The sequence below is a fragment of the Caenorhabditis remanei genome, chromosome X (genome assembly GCF_010183535.1).
Source record: "Caenorhabditis remanei strain PX506 chromosome X, whole genome shotgun sequence".
Lineage (NCBI taxonomy): Eukaryota > Metazoa > Nematoda > Chromadorea > Rhabditida > Rhabditidae > Caenorhabditis > Caenorhabditis remanei.
Window position 1 is genome coordinate 20,410,018 of NC_071333.1, and position 21,352 is coordinate 20,431,369.

Below are 21,352 nucleotides of genomic sequence, written 5' to 3' on the forward strand. Positions count from 1 at the left end.
TGGTGGGGGAGCATATCAGTGTTTATCCTTTAAAGGGATGTGTGGGGGGCTCTATCAGTTGTTTGTTTAGGCTGATCAATATTTTCGAAATTGTTAATTTTTCGGGATTTTTTCGACTATTTGCCTATTTTTGGACTATTTCTTCATATTTTACCGACTTTTTAATTACAATTCCGCTTTGTAGAGGTCGCGTCTATTTTTACACTAGAAATTTTGACAAAAATTTGAGATAATTTCTGTTATGACGTCCAAATAGGGCTTCGAAGCATATTTAGCAGCAAAGTGTTTTTTCAAACCCGATTTCGAATTCTCATTGTTTGAATATAGGCCCCCATCATTTGAATATAACCCCCCCACCATTTGAATGTAACCCCCCACCGTTTGAATATAGGCCCCCACCATTTGAATATACACCCCCACCATGTGAGGGACCACTTTTCTCCATTCTCTTAGGCTTAGGTTTCTTAGAAATCCGGAAAAGCATTTGAATATACATCCCCACCATTTGAATGAGGTCCCCCACCGTTTGAATATAGGCCCCCATCATTCCAATATGCACCCCCGTACATTTGAATATAACCCCCCAGTGGGGCGTTTTGCCAACATAGGGGTTTGGGGGTTCATAATAGAATATCGTGGGGGGTTATAATCAAAAATTTCCAGATATGCGAATAAAGCCCCCCAAATCAACGGTGGGGGGAACTAACAGATTCGAACATGTCCCCCCACCGAACAGTTCTGTTTAAGCCCCCCACCGTTTGGGCCCCCGACTTTTGCACGGCGTGGGGGGAGGGGGGGTTTTCCAGCATGGGGGGGGGGGTATAACAGAATTTTCCCGAAAATGCAAAATGAGCTTTAAAGCAAGTGTCTGGGTTGTTGGAATTGGGAAAACAAGAGAAACGAGTACGATTATTTGGAACATGTTACATACGTTTAGAAAAAACCAGAGCGAAAATCCCTAATTGGCAATAACGCATCAAAAAAACACTTTTAAAAAACCACGAAGCACTTATTTTTAACGGTATACTCTACTTCCTTCTTGCAAACAATTATTCGTCACTCTCATAGTAGTTATCGAGACAAATGCTTGGAGAACATGTTTTTGAATCAAATATACCTACTTCCTTTACGCGTTGTCTCAAGTCTCGGACCTACACAAAATTTCAATTAAAATCGTTTGACTGTTCCGCAGATATACCACACCGAGTACGACCATTTTCGCTACCTGGCTTTTCTGAAAACTGTTCAGTAACTACGAAGAAACGTCAGATGTACGGAAACAAGGATAGAGGAAAAGATCACCTGTGGTCCAAGGTAGAATGTCATGAAGTTAAATGTTTTCTGACCATGTTGCAACTGGTTCCGTATTTGGAAGCATAAAAATAGTTTTTCAGTTTGTGGAGCTGAAGCTTAACATGCATGAATGCATTCGACGTTTCCCAGGTGTTGTAGAATTCAGCAACCACGATTAGAGGTCTTGTATTTGATGAATCCGCTGATTCCATTTGAAAACCGATTAATTTTCCATCGTTTTAATGCAAATGGGAAGTTTTTAAACTACTTTTATCAACAATTGATGTTGATTTCGCTTTCAACGGTGACGAACGAGAAGGCATCTTCTTTTTGAAATCCGTAGAATTTACTGAACTGTCGTCTAACTCATTGCTTCTAGTTTTAAAAAACTAGAGTATTGAACAACATCGTAGTCACAAAAGGATATCCCATGTTGCTGGAAATGAGACGATATTCGATTCCATATTCAATTTCAATCCGAATTGATATCACATGATTGATCCTTTGTCAGCTCTAATGAATGTTCTCCCATGACTTTATCGACTTCAGAGTTTCTATTTCAGTGTTCAAATGCCAACTGTTGACAATTTTTCATCTGCCAATGCAGGTTTCGTAACGTTGTATTGCAACAAAAGCCTTGTGATTGAATCCAACACCATGTATGCTGAATAAATTGATGCATTGCATATTTTTATATTGTTATGATATTTACTTACGTCTTTACTTTGCTTTCGAGCTGAATAAGACCGCAGTTATCTCTGTATCAGATTGACTGCAGAGAATTATTCTTTGGTTAAAATTTCAACTCGCTGGGTTGACATTTGAGGGACTCGTGGCATCAGGTTTGAATACAATTCAGAATAAACAAGATTTTTTCGAAACATCAGTGTTTCTGGAAAGGAGACAATATTCAATATTTAAATAAATGAAGAAAAAACTCACAGTGTTCTTCGCGTTTTGAGATCTGCTGTTGTTTAGTTGATTGTCGCTTCAAAACCAGCAGTTTTTTTTGTTTCCAGTCAATCAACAATATTCACTTCGCTCTTCCAGTGTCCATTCACGCTGTTCGTTCAAAATCAACAAAATAAACACGTTCACCGCGAAGAATTTCTGAAAGAAACTTGTTTTCTGCCAGGAACATGTGGTATTTCTCATTAACGGTTAATTTTTTATAACTTCTCTTGAATAACTATTAACATAAAACTCACCTGATGTTTTTTGCTTATTTTTCTTTGGCAAATGCTCTTGATTTGTTCCAAACAGACGCCGACTTATCAAAACATTAGTTTCACGCCGCATTTCCCATTTTATTGTTGTTGTTGCAATTTTACCTGTAAAATCATTGAGATTTTGCACAATTAAACATACAAAATACTTACTTATCAAGTTTTCACCATTTGCTGAAAGATCCTGCTTTAGCACGCAACAAGCGACTCGTTTCTTTGGAAGTCGATAGAAAATTCAGCACAAGTGAAGAGACATCGCGGCCGAACGGTCGCAAACACCGTGACGCGATTTTACGTACAAAGTGAGTGATGAAAAAATATTTTATGACGTGGCAGAGTAGAAATTAAGAATAACTGCTCGATCATTGAAGCAAATGGTACAAACTTAATAAGTAAGTGTTTTTCTGTCAAATTGTGCAAAATTCCAGTAATGTTACAGGACAAATTGCAGCAAAAACGACGAAATGAGGAGTACTATGCGAAAACCTACATTTTTGATAATTCTGCGTCTATTCGGAACAAAACAAAAGCTTTCACTGTTGAAGAATGAGAAAAAAACGATATGTGAGTTGAATTTTGAAAGAAGAAACAAAAAATCGGACGATCAATGAGAAATACCTCGTTTTCCTGATTGAAAACAAGTTTTTCAGATATCCTTCGTCGTGATTCAACTGTCGAACTGTTGTAGAAACGGATGAGAACCCGACTGAAAACCGGTGTATTGTATACACAGTTTGTGATGATCCCTGCCGACAAACTAGCGAGCTGTAACTGGAAACTAAACGGCCTCTCTTTTCAAGCAATCACAGAACAACAGGTTGATGGATTACCAGTTCGATCCCAGATGCAACTGATGACGTAGCTGTCAATGATGAAACTTTATCTATAAGTGAAGTGAGTCAAATTGTACAAGTTTCTTTTCTAGTTTCAGACAAAAGTTTCTTTTCTAGTTTCAGACAAAAGTTTCTTTTCTAGTTTCAGACAAAAGTTTCTTTTCTAGTTTTAGACAAACCGTGCAAGTTTTCTGTCCACGATGTCGTTCAATCTCTTAGGACTCAAGGACCGGTTTTAGATTGGAAAACGAAGTTCGGAATCATTTGGACAAAGAAAAATCGCAGTTTTTTCACAAGTATGCTTAGTGGACCGCTCCATCAGCTACTCAAGATCTTCAATTTAATATGCAGAGTTAAGACTTAACTCCACAAACTGAAAAAAAGCTGTTTTCTGTTTCCAAATGCGGGAAATCCATCAAAGTCTGCCATGGACCACAGGTGATTTTTTCCTCTATCATTGTTTCCGTACATCTGAACTTTTTCCGTAGTTATTGAACACTTTTCAGAGAAGTCAGATGCGCACAATGGTCGTACTCCTCGGGGCGGTATATTTGCGGAACATTCACCAAATTTTAATTGTTGCAGTAAAATTTGTGTAGGTCCCAGTTTTGAAACAACGCGTAAAGGAGGTAGGTATAATTTATTCCAAAATATTTTGTTCAAAGATTTATCTCAATAACTATTATGAGACTGGCGATCATTTCAAAGGAGAAAATGAGCTTTAAGGTTAATCATACGTGTCAAGTCTCATAGTTTACTGGAAAGAGTTGCTTGTAGCCTTCTCATCATTTTGCTCAAGTTCGATGGATGTTCAGAAAACGCCTCGGCGTAATAAAGAATTATTACAATTTTCAAAAGCTTTTACCCAGAGATGTGGGTGTTGTTCGATTTTTCTCGACGTTGTTTAATAATATGAAAGATATATATTGTGGTTTTTTGCGAGAGAAGTGAGAGAAAAGTTCTCAGAAGAAGTATTCGTTCAGTTTTAATGGTTTCCATCTGTCGGCGTCTGGGCGTGGTGTAAATATCGAGGGAGCCGAGTCAAACCGACCTCATTCAGTCATTCACCACACCTTTCTGACTCCCGCTCATCGAAAAGTTCGTTATTTTGATCTTCAAGTTAAACATGATACTAAACCCTCTCCTCATACTCCTCCTATTGAGTATCATAGTCATTGGACCATCTACTGCTGAGAAATGCTGCCCGTGTCCAACTGAGAGTATTCCAACTAAATCTCCATTCCCTCAAAAATTTTATGGAACTTACGAATTCAATCGAACGGAGAATTTTGAGACCGCCAGATTAATCCACTACATGCAAATTGAAGTGAATACCATGACAATTGTCTTTGAAAGAACGTCTGTGGCCGATGTCTTCAATTTCTTTATTGAAGTAAAGAATAAGACAATTATCAATTTAAAAGAAAAAGAAGTTGGAAAGCCATTCGATTTTGACGGAAAACAAGTTAGTTTCAAAATTACTTTGGATTATCAATATTTTTATGAGAGACTCTACTTTCCTTGTTTTTGAACAGTTATTGTTTACCATAGAACAGTTTAAATATTGTAGAGGGAAATGTTTCTAACTCGTTCCAAATCTTAGTCTTTAACGGAGCCTAGAAATTTTTGAAATCAAGCCATCATTAAGTTTTCCATAATTTCCTTGATCTGTAAAAGATTAAAAAATTAATTTTTTCAGAAACAATTCGTATTCAGTTTGGGATCCCTTTTTTTCTACAACTTGGAATTCAACCTGCGTTTTACAGAGCTCATTTTGGTACGTTTTCTGAAATATATAGGTGAACCAATACATTTGTATTTTCAGACGATGAATCCAACGTTGGAGGTTTCGCCAGGGGACACGCCCCATTATGTTTTCACCAGAGTAGTTTGATCCGAGACGACACAGAATACCACACGTGCATCTGTTCTTGCAGTTACTCACCAACAACTACAATTTTTAGTTTCCTTTTAGTCTCGTATTTTTGAAATTCATCATCAATTTATTTTCGGATTTTTTGGATTTGCAATAATAAAAGAAATACCCACCTGCTCTTTTTTATGATATTTACGTAGTATCACGTAACCCAGGCGCCGAGTACTTGTGGTGAAACATGTTCAAGTGGTGAAGCACTTCGTTTTGTTCAGGAATAACATAGATAATGGAAAAAATTGTGAATTCATTACTTCAATCTCATCAAATGAAGTACAGTGAAAGAATCCTTTACGATGCTAGTTTAAAAGTTACCCTTCTACAATTTAGATTACATTTCAGTCATCGATTCACTATCAAATCATTTAGTGCAGGATTGGGGGAATTTTTGATTTCTCTTCCACTCTTTCATCAAAATTTCTCTCCCCTTCTTTTTTTCTGAACGCCAGTATATATGAAAAAAAGATGAAAAGTGAACAAGTAGTGAGCGTCTTTTACTTTTTTTCAAAAGATAGAATCGCCGTCTCGTTGTCTATCGTTTCTCGCTTTTGGGTAATCTTCTCATTGAATCGGAGGAGGAAGTGGACAGGGTTAAATAGAAAAGAATGTAAAGCGAGAAAAAAGACAAGATTAATTACTCAGTCTGTGAAGAGATTGTTATTTCTGCTGTTCCGTTAGTGACAGGGCAAGAAAAGGTAGATACTTGTGAAGAAAGAAATAGAACAACGAAAACCAGCTTATCAAATAGAGTGTTTTCGGACTTTTCAGAAAATTTCCTCTAATCATCTGTGTTTCTCTCAAAATGTTTCCCTCTCTCAAGAGAGAAAACGCTTCTTTTAATTCTTATTTCTACTTTTGTTTCTATGCATTCGTAATGTTTCTCTAAATATTTTTTGTATGATGTGATGATGTAAGTCGTTGATTAGTGTTTTTAATTGTAAAATTATATGTATTTCAGGTTTGACCTAATGAGCTGGTCTTCATTGTCTCTTTGCAATTATTTTTTTGGAATCAATTGGTGAAGATGGTTTGTATGATTGGGACTGAGTTCTGTTGTAAGTTTTATCGTACACATTTTTTTAATTTCCGATATAATTTTTCAGCTTTTGGAAAACTTAGTGGATTGGGGCACAGTAGAAACTTGGAGTCTTGGTGGATGGAGGACGATCTGGGGATAAAGTGTTGAAAGGCGAGAAAGTGCATTGAGTTGGGTATAATGATCTGGAGACACTTCTGAACTCTTGAAAAAACTCTTGAAATTTAACAAATCTGAGAACTTCACTCTATTCAATGGAAAAAGAAGAATGCCGTCTAGACTATCTTCTTCTCGAAGAAGATTGTGACGACAGAACAGAAAGTGGACGCAGAGAATGTATGCTTCAAAGTGACGGATCACTCTCCGTATGCTTCCTTATTTTATACAGATTCTTTCCTACTTTTTATGTAACAAATTGAATATGTTTTTTTTGAATAGTAAAATAAAATAAATATCCACCATCTGCTGAACTGACGCGCATATTAACAAACAAAAACAACACAACACACACAAACATCAAAAAATGAGTGATCTTTGAAGGTAGACAAGGAATTCAAATTCATTTACAGATAATGTTGAAATGAACCTCAAACATATGGAGTAATGTTTGGAAAATATGTTCTCATCGACGTGTCATTTTCATTCACCGGGCGGTAGAGGATTCTTCCAAAACAACCGCGGTAATAGAAACTGACTCAATTGATTTGAACTCAATTTACGTTCTGAAGAAAAAAAACGAATGTTTTGAATAATGGCAGCATTTAATCGTTCAAATCATTCCTCATCGTCACTTGTATCATCGTTCGCTCGAGATAATTCCGCCGTTTCTCATCTTGGAAAGAATGCCATATTGTGAGGTTGATGTTCCTAAAACTGCTTTAATGTTAACCAGAAATGTTTCGAGCAAAAACTTTTAGCCCGCATCCTGATTTCAGACTCCCCCTTTGCCGCATCAGCTCAACACTATCTTCTCCCGCTCCAAGAGTGAAACACAGATCAATATTGCCAGAACAAATTGGGACAGGAGGGAAGTTAGAGACTTAGCAAGATACAGAAGAAGAAATAATGCGTATGTATGTGGTAAATAAAGGAGACGCAGGTGGTTGGAGAGAAATGAGAGACAAGTGATGACCTTTCCTCTGCGCGGCCTCACGCGTTTTGCAAGACACACTAACATATCTCTAGCAGCAAAGATATCAGGGGAACAAAATAGAGAATTGGAAGAATATCTGTTCACTGTGATAATGATTCGAGAAAGTTTACAATAAAACTCTCTATTAGACTAAAAGAAGTGCGTGCAAAAGCTTTTAATCAAAACTATAAACTTTGAAATATCAAATCGTTTTTATTTGGTCACTTTCTCTCGTCGGAGTATAGAGGATTCTTCCAAAACAGGCACAGTAATTGGAATTGACTAGTTTAATGAAAATTCAGGTGAGTTCTGAGCACAATTTCAGAAAGAAATGAGTTAGACTATCGGGATTTCATATTTTACTTCGACACGGCTAGGCTAATGATTATTTCTTGGTCACCTCGTCATTCGAGAACTAAATCGAACTTTTTAGAAAAAAGTTACTCATTGAGAAGTCATTTCGTCCCTTGCATTTATAATTTTCAATAACACTTAATGAGGTAGTGATGAAGACGCTTCCCAATTTTAATTTCAATATAAAAACACTCACATTTGTGTCAAAACCATACAATTCCTGTTAGATGACAGCAACAATTTCTCCAAATTGTTTCAACCTTTGTGAATTCGAGCAAGGTCTTCCAATTCAGCACAATGATTGATCGAGAGGTTTTTTTCTCTATAAATTGTGCACTCTTTACGGGAGAATATTGAAGATACGGAAGCAATAGTAGAGAGATACTGACCTGAAGTATTAAAATGGAGTCGCACGTCTTTCGTTTGATAATGAGGCTAACAGCCGTTGTTTCCAGATCTGGTTCTCCGAATCCGACATCATGTGTCTGCTGACAATCAGGTAAGAAACTCTTTATTCGGTTTTTTTCCTAAGCTGGATGGGCGGTCTTGTTGATTTTCCTAAAATTAAAATAATTTACCCTTTCTGAGCCTGGAATTCTTCAGCTACCTCCTTTTTAAATGCATTTTTCCAGCCGTTCTAGTCGATCAAAAATATTCTCCTGCCGTCCTGATCTCACAATGAGTTGTATCTTTTTGTTTTCAGACACACTTCAGATTCTGCCAGAATTAATTGGAACTGCTTCATACTCTGCCATACTAAATCTTGAAGATTTCCGAGTTTCCGATTCGGAAAACGGAAAAATTGCCGTATGTTGTATTTCTGACTGAACCATTATCGAGTTGCGACTTTCTGGTAAGAGATTTCTTGTGGTCGGCGCTTTCGGTGAATGGTCCTGATGGTTATCAATTCTTTTTACAAGTTTCCACGCTGGCACTGGCACCTTGACAAGCAACAAGTATCGATAAAATTGTATTATTTTCCTGAAATATGGAACGTTTTCGTATTTAAACTTTTAACATCCAAACTAACAAACCTTACGAATTCTTCCATTCGGTCCAAAACGTTGGTGTTTTTTAAATCTAAGGTGTCAAATCAGCGATGATATCCCGAGTGGTCGCGGAACCCCGTGTAGTTTAGTATGCGCAGATTTCGCGATTCAAACTGCAAAATTCAACAACGATAGTCATCATTCTTCTCTTTTTTATTATCAGGAGCAGGATAAATCTTGGATGGAAGTTCCACAACAACGCCAACACTAAATCTTCGCGGATCATTGCGAAATCAGCCAAAATCAGCTTGATGTGTTTTCGCTCACACTTTTCCAATGAGTTTTCCAACAAGTCGTTTATGGTGTCGCACGCCCTCCGATTGAATTGAAAAATAACGGTCGTTGTTTCCATTTTGAAACTAATTAGGACATGTGACAATCAGAGAAACTCTTCTTGTGGTCATCTTCTTGTGCTGAATGGACATTTCTGAAACTGAGATAATTGACTTACTAGAAACCTGGAATTTCTCCCACCAATAGTTTAAAATAACTTTTCATTCCATCGTAAAAGTTATTCCGCCCTCTCGATTTTACAATAACTTTTATCTTCTTCACTAGTCATTATCCTCGTTTTCAAACACATTTCAACTTCTGCCGCACTGAATGGAACAGTTTCATACTCTACCATACTGAATCTTGATGATTTCTGAGTTTTCGACTTAAAAAACGGGAGAATAACATTCTGTTGCGGAAGAAGTTGTCCAAATCATCAATTTTGAAGAGGTGTTTCTGTCTGGAGCATCATTGAGACTTCCTGGTAGGATATGGTCTGTGGCGGGCACTCTTGGTTGAAGATCCTGGTTTTTTTCAATGCAAATCACAATCTTTTTCACATTGGGAAGCTTTTTCGATATTCCTGAAATTAGGAATGTTTTTTTATTTGAGTTTTTAATATCAAAACTTACGAATTCTATACATTTTTTGTGCAAAACGTTGGTGTTTTTCAAATCTACGGTTTCATTGCAGCGATGAAATCATGAGTGGTCGCGAAACCAGGAGATGCTCCGCAAAGATTTTTTGGTGGGGGATGAATCTTGGATGGAAGTTCCACAATGACGGTTTGATTTCGAAGACTTCCAGGCTCATCTTTATAATAACAGAACGTTTCGAAAACAGAGTTTGGCAAGAAACTCTGGCTTATTGGTCTGGGTGGTGACGGTGCGATCTCCTCTTGGGGCAACTAGGATTCTCTTCAAAGTTGGAGCTGGTTGTCAGACGCACCCGGTTCTAGGTAGATATGCTCCAGGAGCTCCTAGTCATTACGATTATGCTCCGTGTGCGCCAGGTGCAACTAGGAGTCGGTTGTCCGCCAGTCTTAGCGGCCTTTCTCTTCTTGTCGTTGAAATCGACGCGGTTCAAGAAATCACTTCTGAACTTTAATGGTTTGATGTGCTCGATGTTAATGTTGATTCTTTTTAGAAGAATGTTTTTCGTTTGATGACAATGATTACAATAGCTTCTGGTGACGATGAAGATTCTTCCAGTTCTTCCGTGATAGGGCTTGAATGACATACCCTTTTGAACAGCTTCGTTGCTCTTGATATCGACAAGATCCCCACGCTTGTATTGCGTGTAGCATGTGGAGAGATGTCCAACTTTTCCTTGTGGAAGTGGCGAGCCAACGTGAAACGCGTTCCGCGCCTGATATCCTTGGAGTTTGTCATATTTAACCTTCAAACTTGGGCGCACCTCCGAGCAATCTATTTTCTGAGATGAAGATTGCAAATTTACATGTCCGGAGGTGTTAACACTCTCACTTTTTCTACAAATTTTCCGTCAAATAGAATTCCAATCGAGTGATGAATCCATTAGTCCAACACGAGTTTACGATTCCAACTGCTCAGTTTCTCTTGGAAAATTTCTAAAAACTTTTTCTAAGTTTTTACATAGAATGGGCAACATTTCATTTGAGAGAGCAGTATTGGAAACATCGATCATGAAAATAAATGCTGACTCTCTTGGTGCTATTCCATTCTGCAAGAAAAACAAAGTATTTCATCGCGAAACTATATATCTTACATTGCAATATTGTTAAGATGCCACATGATCGTAAACTCCCTGGCATAATTCAGGTCTCATTTCGATATCTATCGCTCTTCCAGTATGAACAAGGTGTGCAAAATAGGTCAAATAGGCAATAGGGCAGGAGTTCAAGCATGGCAGAATAAACATCGGACGGAACGGCAATCATCTTGGAATTCCATAAAACGACAAATGTAGGTCTTGCAACGTTGACAGCGAGCTAATCCTTGAGGCCCCAAATCAACAACAGATGGTTCATTCTAAAAACACTCAAAATTTTATTGACCGAGCTTTCTTCATGGATCAGACGATGAGATGACCACAGCAAGAGGAATCTGTGATGCTCCGTTTGTAGAGCTGTATACAGTGTTGATCTTATGTACTTGGGATTACAATTTCCTGGGATCTTGGGCAAAATAAAATGTGGAAACAAGGGAAAACTCCAGCACGTGTCAAATCATCATTAATAACTTGGACAGCAATCGGCATCATGTTGGAATCAAGGCGTTGTTGACGTTGCTGAGGCGGACCTTCCGAATTCCCTCCTGGCATTCCGGGCATAGATAATAATAGTAATAGATGCACTCCTAGCCCTTGCGGATATGCTCCAGGTCCTCCAAGTACTTGTGAATAAGCTCCAGGTGCTCCCGGTCCTTGCGGATAAGCTTCAGGTGCGTCAGGTGCAACTGAGAGTCTCTTCAAAGCTGGAACTGGTTGTCTGGTAGTTTTTGCGGCTTTTCTCTTCGTGTCGGTGTGCTTGACGTGGTTCCAGAAATGACTCTTGCACTTTGATGGCTTGATGTGCTCCATGCTGCTGTGGATTCTTTTGAGATAAATGTTTCCGCAAAATCTTTTGTGGGCAATCATTCCAATAGCTCCTCTGGTGATGATGAAGACTCTCACGGTCTTTCGCAATAGGCCTTGAATGGCATACCCTTTTGAAAGGATCCTATGGTCTTGATATTGACAAGATTTCCCACGCTTGCATTGAGTGTGGTAGGTGGAGAGATTCTCAACTTTGTACTTGCGGAAGTTGCGAGCGAACATGTAACGCGGTCCCCGTCTGCAATCCTTAGAGCTCGCCATATTTCACCCTGCAGCGATCTTTCTGTAAATATTTCTTCACATTTTCTCATTCATTTATAATATTTACTTACGTTTTTGTTCGATCTATTCGGCTGGAGGTGACCACACGTCCGTTCACATGAGTTTGACATCTTAATCTTCACTTGACCAGGTATTTTAAACATTGAATTCCCATCATTCGTTAAAATCAGCTTTCCACAGACTAAGAATCGTTGATTTGACAGAATTGAGAGATTTGGAGAATCCGGAATAGCTGTCGCGAGAGTTCTGGTGCTTTTCACGAAGAGTGACATCCCTTAGTCAATGTCCCTGTCCAATTCGCTAGGCTGAATGTTAGCTCGAACTTCGAGATCTTGCCTGAAAAATACGTTTTTATTAAAAAAACAGTAACTTTTTAGTTTCTTTGTTTCAGTCATGTCTCATAAAACAAGTCAAAACTTACAGCAAATCTTGAAATAATATTGACCAGAAGCGGCTTGACAACAGATCGTCGACGGATTTTCTACCGAAGTATGTTTTTTCTCTATCTGTTCCCGTTTTGTCATTCCTCCAGCAGATTTTGGCCTAAAATTGTACTAAACTATATGAAGATTGATTGGTACAACAACTTACCACATGTTTTTTCCGTTTTTTGCAGCGTGATTGAGATTCAGCACTCAGTTAGCAGCCGATTTTCTTGAAAATCAATAAAGCGTTAGCACTCACAAACACCACGGAGTGGCCAGTGGCTGCAAACACCGCGACGCCGTTTTACGTACAAAGGGAATGAGAGAGAAATATTTTATGACGTGGCAGTGAAAACGGAGCATTGTGAATCAAACGTTGTTATAAATAGCATTTGGCAATTGTATAGAATGGAACAGTTGGTTTTAAGATGTGGAAGAAATATAGGTGAAGTCAGAACAAGTGCTGAGAATGATGGAATTAGTGTGAAAAATCCAATTTTATAGCTTAAAATCATTGTTTTTGAGTTAAAAATCGTGAATTCACAATAATGATTTAATCTGGGGATCATAAAGTTGGAGAACTCGGTTTTAGGGACGAATAATGAATGAAAACAGGTAATTTTTTGCAAAAAATGGTCGAAAATCCAAATTTTTAGCTAGAAATGAGATTTCTAGAGGAGAAGATTGGGAAAATTGCTGAATATAATGGAATTAGAATAAAAGATCCAGTTTTCTAGCTTGCTTTCATAGTTTTTGAGAATTTCACGGTTAAAGAAACATTTGGAAGAGAAATTCGATGAGTAACAAGGAAACGGAAAAAATGTGTTTACAGATTACAAGGGATTATTTATTTCGCAACAGTTACTTGCATTGAACAATATCAGTCTCAAATTTTGCTGCGTTATGCTTGTTGCCGCAGAAGAACGCCCTGTTTTTTTGTCCACATGTCAGTTTTGTTTGCACGCCTCTTGAACCCCTCCCTTCCACATTTCCATTTGCGTAGTCACTTCTGGCTATTACTTTAGTCTAGATGTAGACGAATAATGTGAGTTTTGTTCTTCTTTTCAAGTGTTAATGAATAAATTTCAGGTTTGATTGCTTGTGTCACGATCTTCATTATTTTTCGTGTTTTTGATTTTTTAAGAATTATTTTATGAAGTTGAATTGTGAAACTGTATCACATCGGAGAGTCTATGTACGTTTATTTCGTTCAGTGGGTTGAAAAATGATTTTGAAACCATTTCAGATGAATTCTACTTGAAAGGATGGATTTCTAATTTGTGACTCGGAGGACTTAACAAACTGATTGGCAGCAACTACTTAAACAATCCAACTGTTTTGATTGGTGGACTTGAGATGTCTCAAACTGGTGGTGACGTATGTTTTCAGCCTGCAAGACTTTATGTGATAGGAAATTTTAAGATTGTCACCGTTGGTTACGCAGCCAACACGATGAATCACTATCAGAAATTCGCCGGTGGATACCTTTACGCCGCCCGTAGTTGTGATGTAAGTTGATGGGTGTTCCCCAGGGATCAATCAAAACTGATTACAGATCTACGGTCCAATCATCAAGGATACTCTTGTTGGTATCTTCAATACTTCAAGAAATACAAGCACAAAGGAGCTCCAGAGGAACTGATCATCTACTTCAATGGTGTCAAGGAGGGACAGTACAGAATGGTAAGCAAACAAAAGTTTTTAAACAATGATGAAACCGTGTTTTCAGATAAATGAGGAGTACGATCGGCCGGTGAAGAGTGCATGCTGAGCCATGAATGAGGCATTCATCGCATTTTCCAAGCAACACAATGAAAGACTCTACAAGCCCGAACAGGTAAATAGCTTGATGTGTAACTTGTTTCAATTCTAGATCAACATTATATCAGTTTTCAGACTCTCACCAACGATTTGTGCTACAATCACCAAATCGTGTTCCACCCAGCGGGATTGCCAGTTCCACTGTACATTGCTGGAAGATACAGTCAACGCGGTGCGATGGTACTCGCACACAATGGGTGAGTTGATTCAAAAGAGATAGCTAGAAAATATATCAAATGTCTTTTTTTAGATCACCCATCACCAACAAAGAAGTCTACCAATCAACGTCTCGAATACACCACCAAGAAATTGATATAAATTAATAATTCAAACTTGATTTTAATAATGGAATAAAGCAGTGGAAGAAAAATGTTGTTCTGTTCAGGGTGATAATGAATGTACAAGAAAATTGAAATATCAATGTTGTACCAATTGAGTTTTTCCAGCTTTGATTATAAGCACGCACATGTCTAGAGATTGAATTCAGAATACATAGTCTTGGAAGGTCTTTATTGCTATACGACGTTACGAAAGCTGAATCGGCGGTTGAAAAATGGTCAAAAGTTGGCATATGTCTCCTGTCGATCACCGGAAAAATCAACTACCAAAGTACGACGGTCTAAAGTTGGGCATCATATCATTTCGAACACTGCAGTACGGTCTCAGAAGTCAAGAAGGTTTTGGAAGAATATTCATTGGAGCTGAAAAACAATAAATCATGTGATATCAACTGCTCGGATTGGAATCGAATATGGAATTGAATATTGTCTCCTTTCCAGAAACATTGGATACCCCGTGAACGTTTTGTGACTACGATGTTGTTCAATACCCTAGAACTCACACACTGCGGTCGAATTGAATGTGTGAAACAACCAGATTCCGATTGTTAAGAGAAAACCTTGTGTAGTTCTGATATGATTTGAGACAACACGTCAAGGAGGTAGGTATGTTTTTTGAACACATTAGCCCAGATACTCAATTAAATGCTCTTTATGCATTTTCCTGTCCTGTAGCTCAGTTCGGTCCCTCAAAAATCTTGACCGGGAGAGAGGTGTATTTGGTGAAGGAGTTGCGTATGTGTTGAGCAGTCCGAGATGCCGCGAAGAGCAAGGACACCACATTTTTCTTATTTTTTCTGACTATCTGCGCCTTTATTGTTAACGACATGCCTCCACACTATTTCCACTATCTTCCGCTTGCTGAGTCTGTCTTCCCTCTCCTGCCGCAAGAAAAAAGTGAAGGTAGGGGTCTAAAGAAGAGAGAAGAAAATAAAAAGAAAATAGGAAGTTCTCTATTTTCTTTTCTAAAAACGGAAAACGAACAAAATAATTTTCAGATACACGGCATTTGAAGGATAGAGTGGAAGTTTTATATTGGGTGTCAAGCTTCAAATGAAATCAGTGGATCTATCAAGCACCTTGGAAAACCTATTTTGCTCTATGCTGGGTTCTACAAAATCTAAAAACCGTTGAATGCACCCTTGTTTTCTAGAAATTATTATATTTGAATAGTTAATTGAGTTAAAATCAAGTGGTTAGTCCCTATTACTGTGGCTGTTTCGAAAGTATTCTCTACAGACCGGTAAGCGAGAATGACATGTCGGTTATGAACAGATTTTTCAAATACTCCACCCTATTTTAGTATTATATTTTTTGTGTCTAGTTTTCCTATCTGTATTTGTGTTTTATTTGTTCCTACTGTTGTTTTTGTGTTTCTGATTTAATGTGCAAATCACATGTTTTCATCTAATTTCTGAAGTTTCTTCTTTCTCACATCACATTTGGCGTGGATGTCTTAAGTAGTTCCGAAGTTTATGTCATCGGACTTTCCAAAGAGAAACTAATAAATACTCTCGAGAAACACATCTGGTAGAACATTTGGTGCGTCGTCTTGAGTAATGTGATAACCGGTCGTAAAATAGAATGGCAGAAAAAATCCGATTTTAATTGGAAGGAGGAAAACAGCTGTTCCGACCAGATTGAACAAAAACTTGCTTGGTTTTTGTTGACGCAGGAAACTTCTGAATTCAAGATAAATTTTTGATGATTCAGATTCTAGAAAAAATGAAAGGAAAGTAGATGGGACAAAGAGTCGACGTTTCAAACATAAGGATCTGGAGAACGGCAGGGATCAGACTCTGAAGCGTGTCTGGTTTCCTGATGGCTATAATTAAAAACGGTAGTTTTCCACTTATCTCTGAAACATTGGACAGGAGTTCGATATTTATTTTATTACTGTGAAAAAAATCAAACAATTCAGTTTCTTGCGTGAAAAACTAAAGGAGAGAAAACAAAAATGAAGCAGAAAAGCGGAATAAAACTGGTTCAGTGGGACACAAAGAACAAGCAGACGGAGTTACGAAAGAGAAACTCTGAAGGATAGGGTATAATGAAGATTCTGGAAAAGCATGACAAGCAAGAGGAAAAATGCTCTGATCAAATCAAAGGGATTTTATAATAAACTGGGAACATCTTGAAAAATTTGAGACTAGTGAAAAAGATGTGAAAGGTATTTGGGGGTTTCGGAGAATTGGGTTACTCTGGTTTGAAAAAGGAGTAACTGTTTCAAAATTTGAGTTAGCCACTGAAAGATAAAAGAAAGCTTCCAAAACGTGAAGTAAAAGTTGAAAAACTAGGAATTGGGCGAGCGCCTCAGAAAACTTAATACACTGAAAATGAAACTTAACTACTAAAAAAATCAAAATGTAAGAGTCCCCAGTTTTTTGTATAATCTAGAACTTTTTCATTCACTTTCTAATTGTGAAACCAGCTTCACAAACTTTAACAGATTCAAAAAATACTTATCGAAGGGTCCTAAAGGCAGTGGCGAAGCAACACGTTGTCGTTTAAGGACAAACTTCTTTTGTTGAATCCAAGGCAGACCTTGTTCGGGAGATGGGTACTGAAAAATATCTTTTATTCTTAGAATAATTTCTTCAATAACGTACCAAAATAAGGAAATCCCCCTCGATGATGTGTTCCGTGGGGTATCTGTAGATTGATTCGTTCTTGCAGAAGAATGTCTCCTAAAAATCAATAATCTATACGTGTGTTTCCGAATAAACAAAAAAAAACAAATATTCCCACTTTTTTTGCACCCTGGTGAAAAAACATTTACAGCACAAAAAATCTATCTAACTATTGTTTTGAACTGGCTACACACGAGAAATAACTAACCGCATCTTTATTTTTTTCTTCTCCAAATGGTTTTCCCATCTCAATGTTGAGCACCTTTCTTGTGTGGTTGTCCCAGGAGAACTTATAGTTGAACTTTCTTGGGTCGTTGGTTCTCTCGAACGTGACCGTCATGTGAACATAATTCGGGTTAGTTTTGGAACTATGGTTGAACGACCATCTCTTTTCAAAGTTTTCCGTATGGTCCAACTCAAAGTGGCCATAGAACCTGTCCGGGAGAATGTCACAACCGCCAGAAGTGGATGCATTGACAACTTCTGTGGAGTTTTCCGCTGCTGAGGAGGTTTCAGTGGGTCTAGCAGAAATACGAGAGGAAAGGAATACAGTTATCAAAAGAACAAGTAGTGCTTTTATAGCGACCGCCATGGCTTCGATGACTCAAAGAAATTTTGGCTCACGAGCCTTTGGGAGAGTGAGATGACTGAATGAGCCCAGTCGGTTCGTGAGGCTCCGCTGTTGACGCTCCGCCCCAGTGTTTAGTAGGACTCCGCCCACAATCGTTTCTCAGAAAACGTTTATCTCTTCTTTATTGTAAAAAGAAAAAAAAATAAGGCAAAAAATTTAGAAAATATAAGATTTTTCTGAGGATTGGAACCATCGAGAAGATATTCATCTCGGTCCATGCATAACTCCAGATGTCACACAAGATGGTTACTTCGCAAACAAGAAAAATTAGACGCCTCTTTCGAACGATCTACAAATTCTGTTATATGTAATTTCAACCACGAGGAGTCCATTTCTGCAGTCAAAACCTGCTAAATGTGTCTGCGAGCAGAGTTATGAGCTCTCAAACTTTTCATATGGTTAAGATTTTTCTCATGAAATTCCAAATTGGTCTATAGTATACATATTTTCATTTTTGCAACGTACAAGCACAGGTAAACCGCTGGGGAACACAAATTGAACCGCGCGGTGGCGTAAATGTATACGGCCGATTTAGAATTCTATGGGAAGAAGCTTAACCATATGAACAGTTTGAGAGCTCATAACTCGGTGCGCAGACACATTCAGCAGGTTTTGAATGCAGACATGGACTTCATGTGTTTGAAAATACCTATAACCAAATTTATAGATCGTTTGAAAATGGCATAGCCAAAACCTTCCCTTGTTAGTTTCTTTCTTATTTTTTCCCTGTAGACAATGTTCAAAGCTGGTCTCGCTCTCCCTGCCGTTCAGTTTATCTTTATCACTCCAAATACACAACACTATTATTTTAAGAAAGAGGACGCATTCGCTTTCAAAATATGTTCTCTTCTATCTCATTCTTTTTTTAAACGGAAGTTCGCTTCCTCGACCGCTTTTCTCTAGTTTCACGACTATTGGGTTTTTTCTTCTTCTTACTCTTCTTCTTTTTTTTTTAGCTTCCTCTGTGCCTTCTTTTTTTATTACCATCTCACTTTTAAAAGGAAACAAGAAAACGTTTTTTTAAGAGAGCGAGTGGGCTTGAATCCCCAAAGAACACTGCGGTGAAAGGAGAAGAGAAACCAAATAATCAAGAAACTGAAGAAAAGCGGTCGAGGAACCGATCTTTCGTTTAAAAAATGAGATAGAAGACAACAATTTTTGAAAACGAATGCGTCCGCTTTTTTCCAAAAATAGTCTTGTGTATTTGGAGCGCAAAAAGATGAACTGAACTAGGGAGAAAATGTAATTTGAGGAAAAGCCAAAGGACGGTGTAGGCCAAACTTTGTCGCAAAGAATAAAATAAGAAAACCGACTAATTCTTGAAATTTCGACACACGAAAAAAACACGGTTCTTAAAAGTTTTGCTTCTAACATTTGAAACTTCTTTCTTTCTTCGAAATGTTCCCTTTCTTCCAGTTTTCTCGTTAGTTATCTGATATTTCTCACTGGAGAAACGTACTTTCCCAAAGAGCACTGTTTTCCATATTCGTTTTTCGGATCTCGTTCAAGCGCTCATGCTTTATGCATTTTATGCATTTCTGTTTTAATTGTTTCCTTCCCATTTTTCCCATTCGTTCGAAAAAACTGTCAAAGACATTTTTCATATCTATTCTGAAAAGCTCTCCATTGCCGGAAATCCTTTTTATAAGCTCCATTCAAAAAAGGGGATGGATTTATTATTCGAAAACCTTCTATTTTTTGAAGGAATACGAAGAAATATGTGAGGGTCGGCAGCAGATAATGAAAGATAAAACTATAACAAAAGCCTTCGGAATAGCTGTAGCAGAAAATTTTTCCAGAGGCTCCATTTAAAAAGAGGTTCCTAAAAACGGATGACATTACACAACAATGTTTCAGTTTGTTCTTAATTAAATTCAGATTTGACAGCAACATAAATCGAGATAACTGAATCCGAACAGATTAGGGCAGCACTGATAATGATTGTAACCTTCAACTCTATGTATGCCGAATTGCTTTAAAATAGTGTCCAATCATATTTTGTTTGGTTATCATTACTGTCAGTTTCAATTTTCGCTGTTCTAACTTGAACGCTGTTCTGATACTCCGTGAGAGCACAAGAGAGAGTCTAAGCTTAAGTCTTTGGCAATTGGAAACTGCCAGATTTGATGTAATGATGTACAGTGTTTTAGTTTTTAATTTTTTATCAGTTTTCTCATTAGTTATCTAATATTGTTTACTGGAGAAACGTTCTTCCCCAAAGAGCACTTTTTTTTCATATCCGTTCTTTAGATCTTGTTCGGGCGCTCAAGTTTTATGCATTGTTTATGCATTTTATGCATTTCTGTTTTAATTGTTTCCTTCCCATTTTTCCCATTCGTTCGAAAAAACTGTCAAAGACATTTTTTATATCTATTCTGAAAAGCTCTCCATTGCCGGAAATTCTTTTCAAAGCACAAAGCACCATTCGAAAAGGAGGGGGGGGGGGTGCATTTCTCATCTTTTTTGAAGGAATAGGAAGAAGTATGTGAGGGTCGGCACTAGATAATGACATAGGAAACTATAACAAAAGCCTTCGGAATAGCTGTAGCAGAAAATTTTTCCAGAGGCTCCTTTAAAAGAGGGTTTCATTTTTAAAAACGGAAAACATTATAAAACAAGGTTTCAGTTTTTTCAAATTGAATTCAGATTATATAGCAACATAAATCGAGATAACTGAATTTGAACAGATTAGGTCAGCACTGATAATGGTCGTAACCTTCAACTCTGTGCCGAATTGCTTTAAAAATGCATTCAGTCATATTTTGGTCAGTTTTATAAGAAATATATTTATTTTTTTAAATGGAGCCTCTGGAAAAAAAGTCTGGTAATGGACAGCAATTCCGAAGGAATATGAAAAAAGCAGCCTCATTGATATTGGAGCACTTGTCTATGCATAAAACATGAGTGCTCTGCGAAAAAAAACCTCTTTTTGAACTGAATCTTTGAGAAAAAGTTTCTGGTGATGGATAGCTATTCAGAAAGGATAGGAAAAAAGTCTCTGGCAAATACTGCAAACGAACGCAAAAAAAAGCGGATAGGAAAAAAAGTCTCATTGAAATAGGAGTGCATGTCTATGCATAAAACATGAGCGCTGAACGAAATTGAGCGCCCGAACGAGATCTAATAGACGGATAGGAAAAAAGTGCTCTTTGGAATAGAAAGTTTGTGCAGAATGCAAAATAACGAAGAACTAGAAAGAATACTGGGAGAAAGGGAACATTTTGAAGAACGAAAGAAGTTTCAAATGTTAGAAGCAAAGAATATACACGATAGATCCCAGAAGAACGTATGAAACAGTGAAAACTGTCAAACACATTCAAAACCACTAAATCGTTCTGTTTTTTACGCAATTTCATTGAAATTCATAGTTTCTAGTGTTAGGTGTGGAGTTTATTCATGTAGTACTGTCTTATAGTAATGAATTTGAACACTGGGAAACAAATCAACTCTATCACGTTCCAGACTTATGATGTCATAGACTGGCTCCACAAGTTCCACCAGATATAGTGGAAATCATTATCA

General features: G+C 37.6%; 5 protein-coding genes across 5 annotated transcripts; 2 read left to right on the top strand and 3 right to left on the bottom strand.

Annotated features, from left to right (window-relative positions):
- Nucleotides 1–4,478: 4,478 nt before the first annotated feature.
- On the top strand, nt 4,479–5,246 carry GCK72_026085 (uncharacterized protein; the record flags this gene model as incomplete). Its single annotated transcript, XM_003101974.2, has 3 exons — nt 4,479–4,817; nt 5,052–5,129; nt 5,178–5,246. The coding sequence occupies 3 exons, from the start codon at nt 4,479–4,481 to the stop codon at nt 5,244–5,246; spliced, it is 486 nt and encodes a 161-aa protein (XP_003102022.2).
- Nucleotides 5,247–9,805: 4,559 nt separating this feature from the next.
- Nucleotides 9,806–11,964, bottom strand: GCK72_026086 (uncharacterized protein; the record flags this gene model as incomplete). Its single annotated transcript, XM_053736646.1, has 3 exons — nt 9,806–9,942; nt 10,371–10,563; nt 11,272–11,964. The coding sequence occupies 3 exons, from the start codon at nt 11,962–11,964 to the stop codon at nt 9,806–9,808; spliced, it is 1,023 nt and encodes a 340-aa protein (XP_053580212.1).
- A 277-nt stretch (nt 11,965–12,241) lies between these two features.
- On the bottom strand, nt 12,242–12,581 carry GCK72_026087 (uncharacterized protein; the record flags this gene model as incomplete). The annotated part of the gene is made up of 3 exons (XM_053736647.1): nt 12,242–12,321; nt 12,407–12,528; nt 12,577–12,581. The coding sequence occupies 3 exons, from the start codon at nt 12,579–12,581 to the stop codon at nt 12,242–12,244; spliced, it is 207 nt and encodes a 68-aa protein (XP_053580213.1).
- A 1,603-nt stretch (nt 12,582–14,184) lies between these two features.
- GCK72_026088 (uncharacterized protein) lies at nt 14,185–14,554 on the top strand (the record flags this gene model as incomplete). The annotated part of the gene is made up of 3 exons (XM_053736648.1): nt 14,185–14,247; nt 14,307–14,428; nt 14,482–14,554. The coding sequence occupies 3 exons, from the start codon at nt 14,185–14,187 to the stop codon at nt 14,552–14,554; spliced, it is 258 nt and encodes an 85-aa protein (XP_053580214.1).
- A 2,419-nt stretch (nt 14,555–16,973) lies between these two features.
- GCK72_026089 (uncharacterized protein) lies at nt 16,974–17,791 on the bottom strand (the record flags this gene model as incomplete). Its single annotated transcript, XM_053736649.1, has 3 exons — nt 16,974–17,132; nt 17,179–17,256; nt 17,408–17,791. The coding sequence occupies 3 exons, from the start codon at nt 17,789–17,791 to the stop codon at nt 16,974–16,976; spliced, it is 621 nt and encodes a 206-aa protein (XP_053580215.1).
- Nucleotides 17,792–21,352: the final 3,561 nt, after the last annotated feature.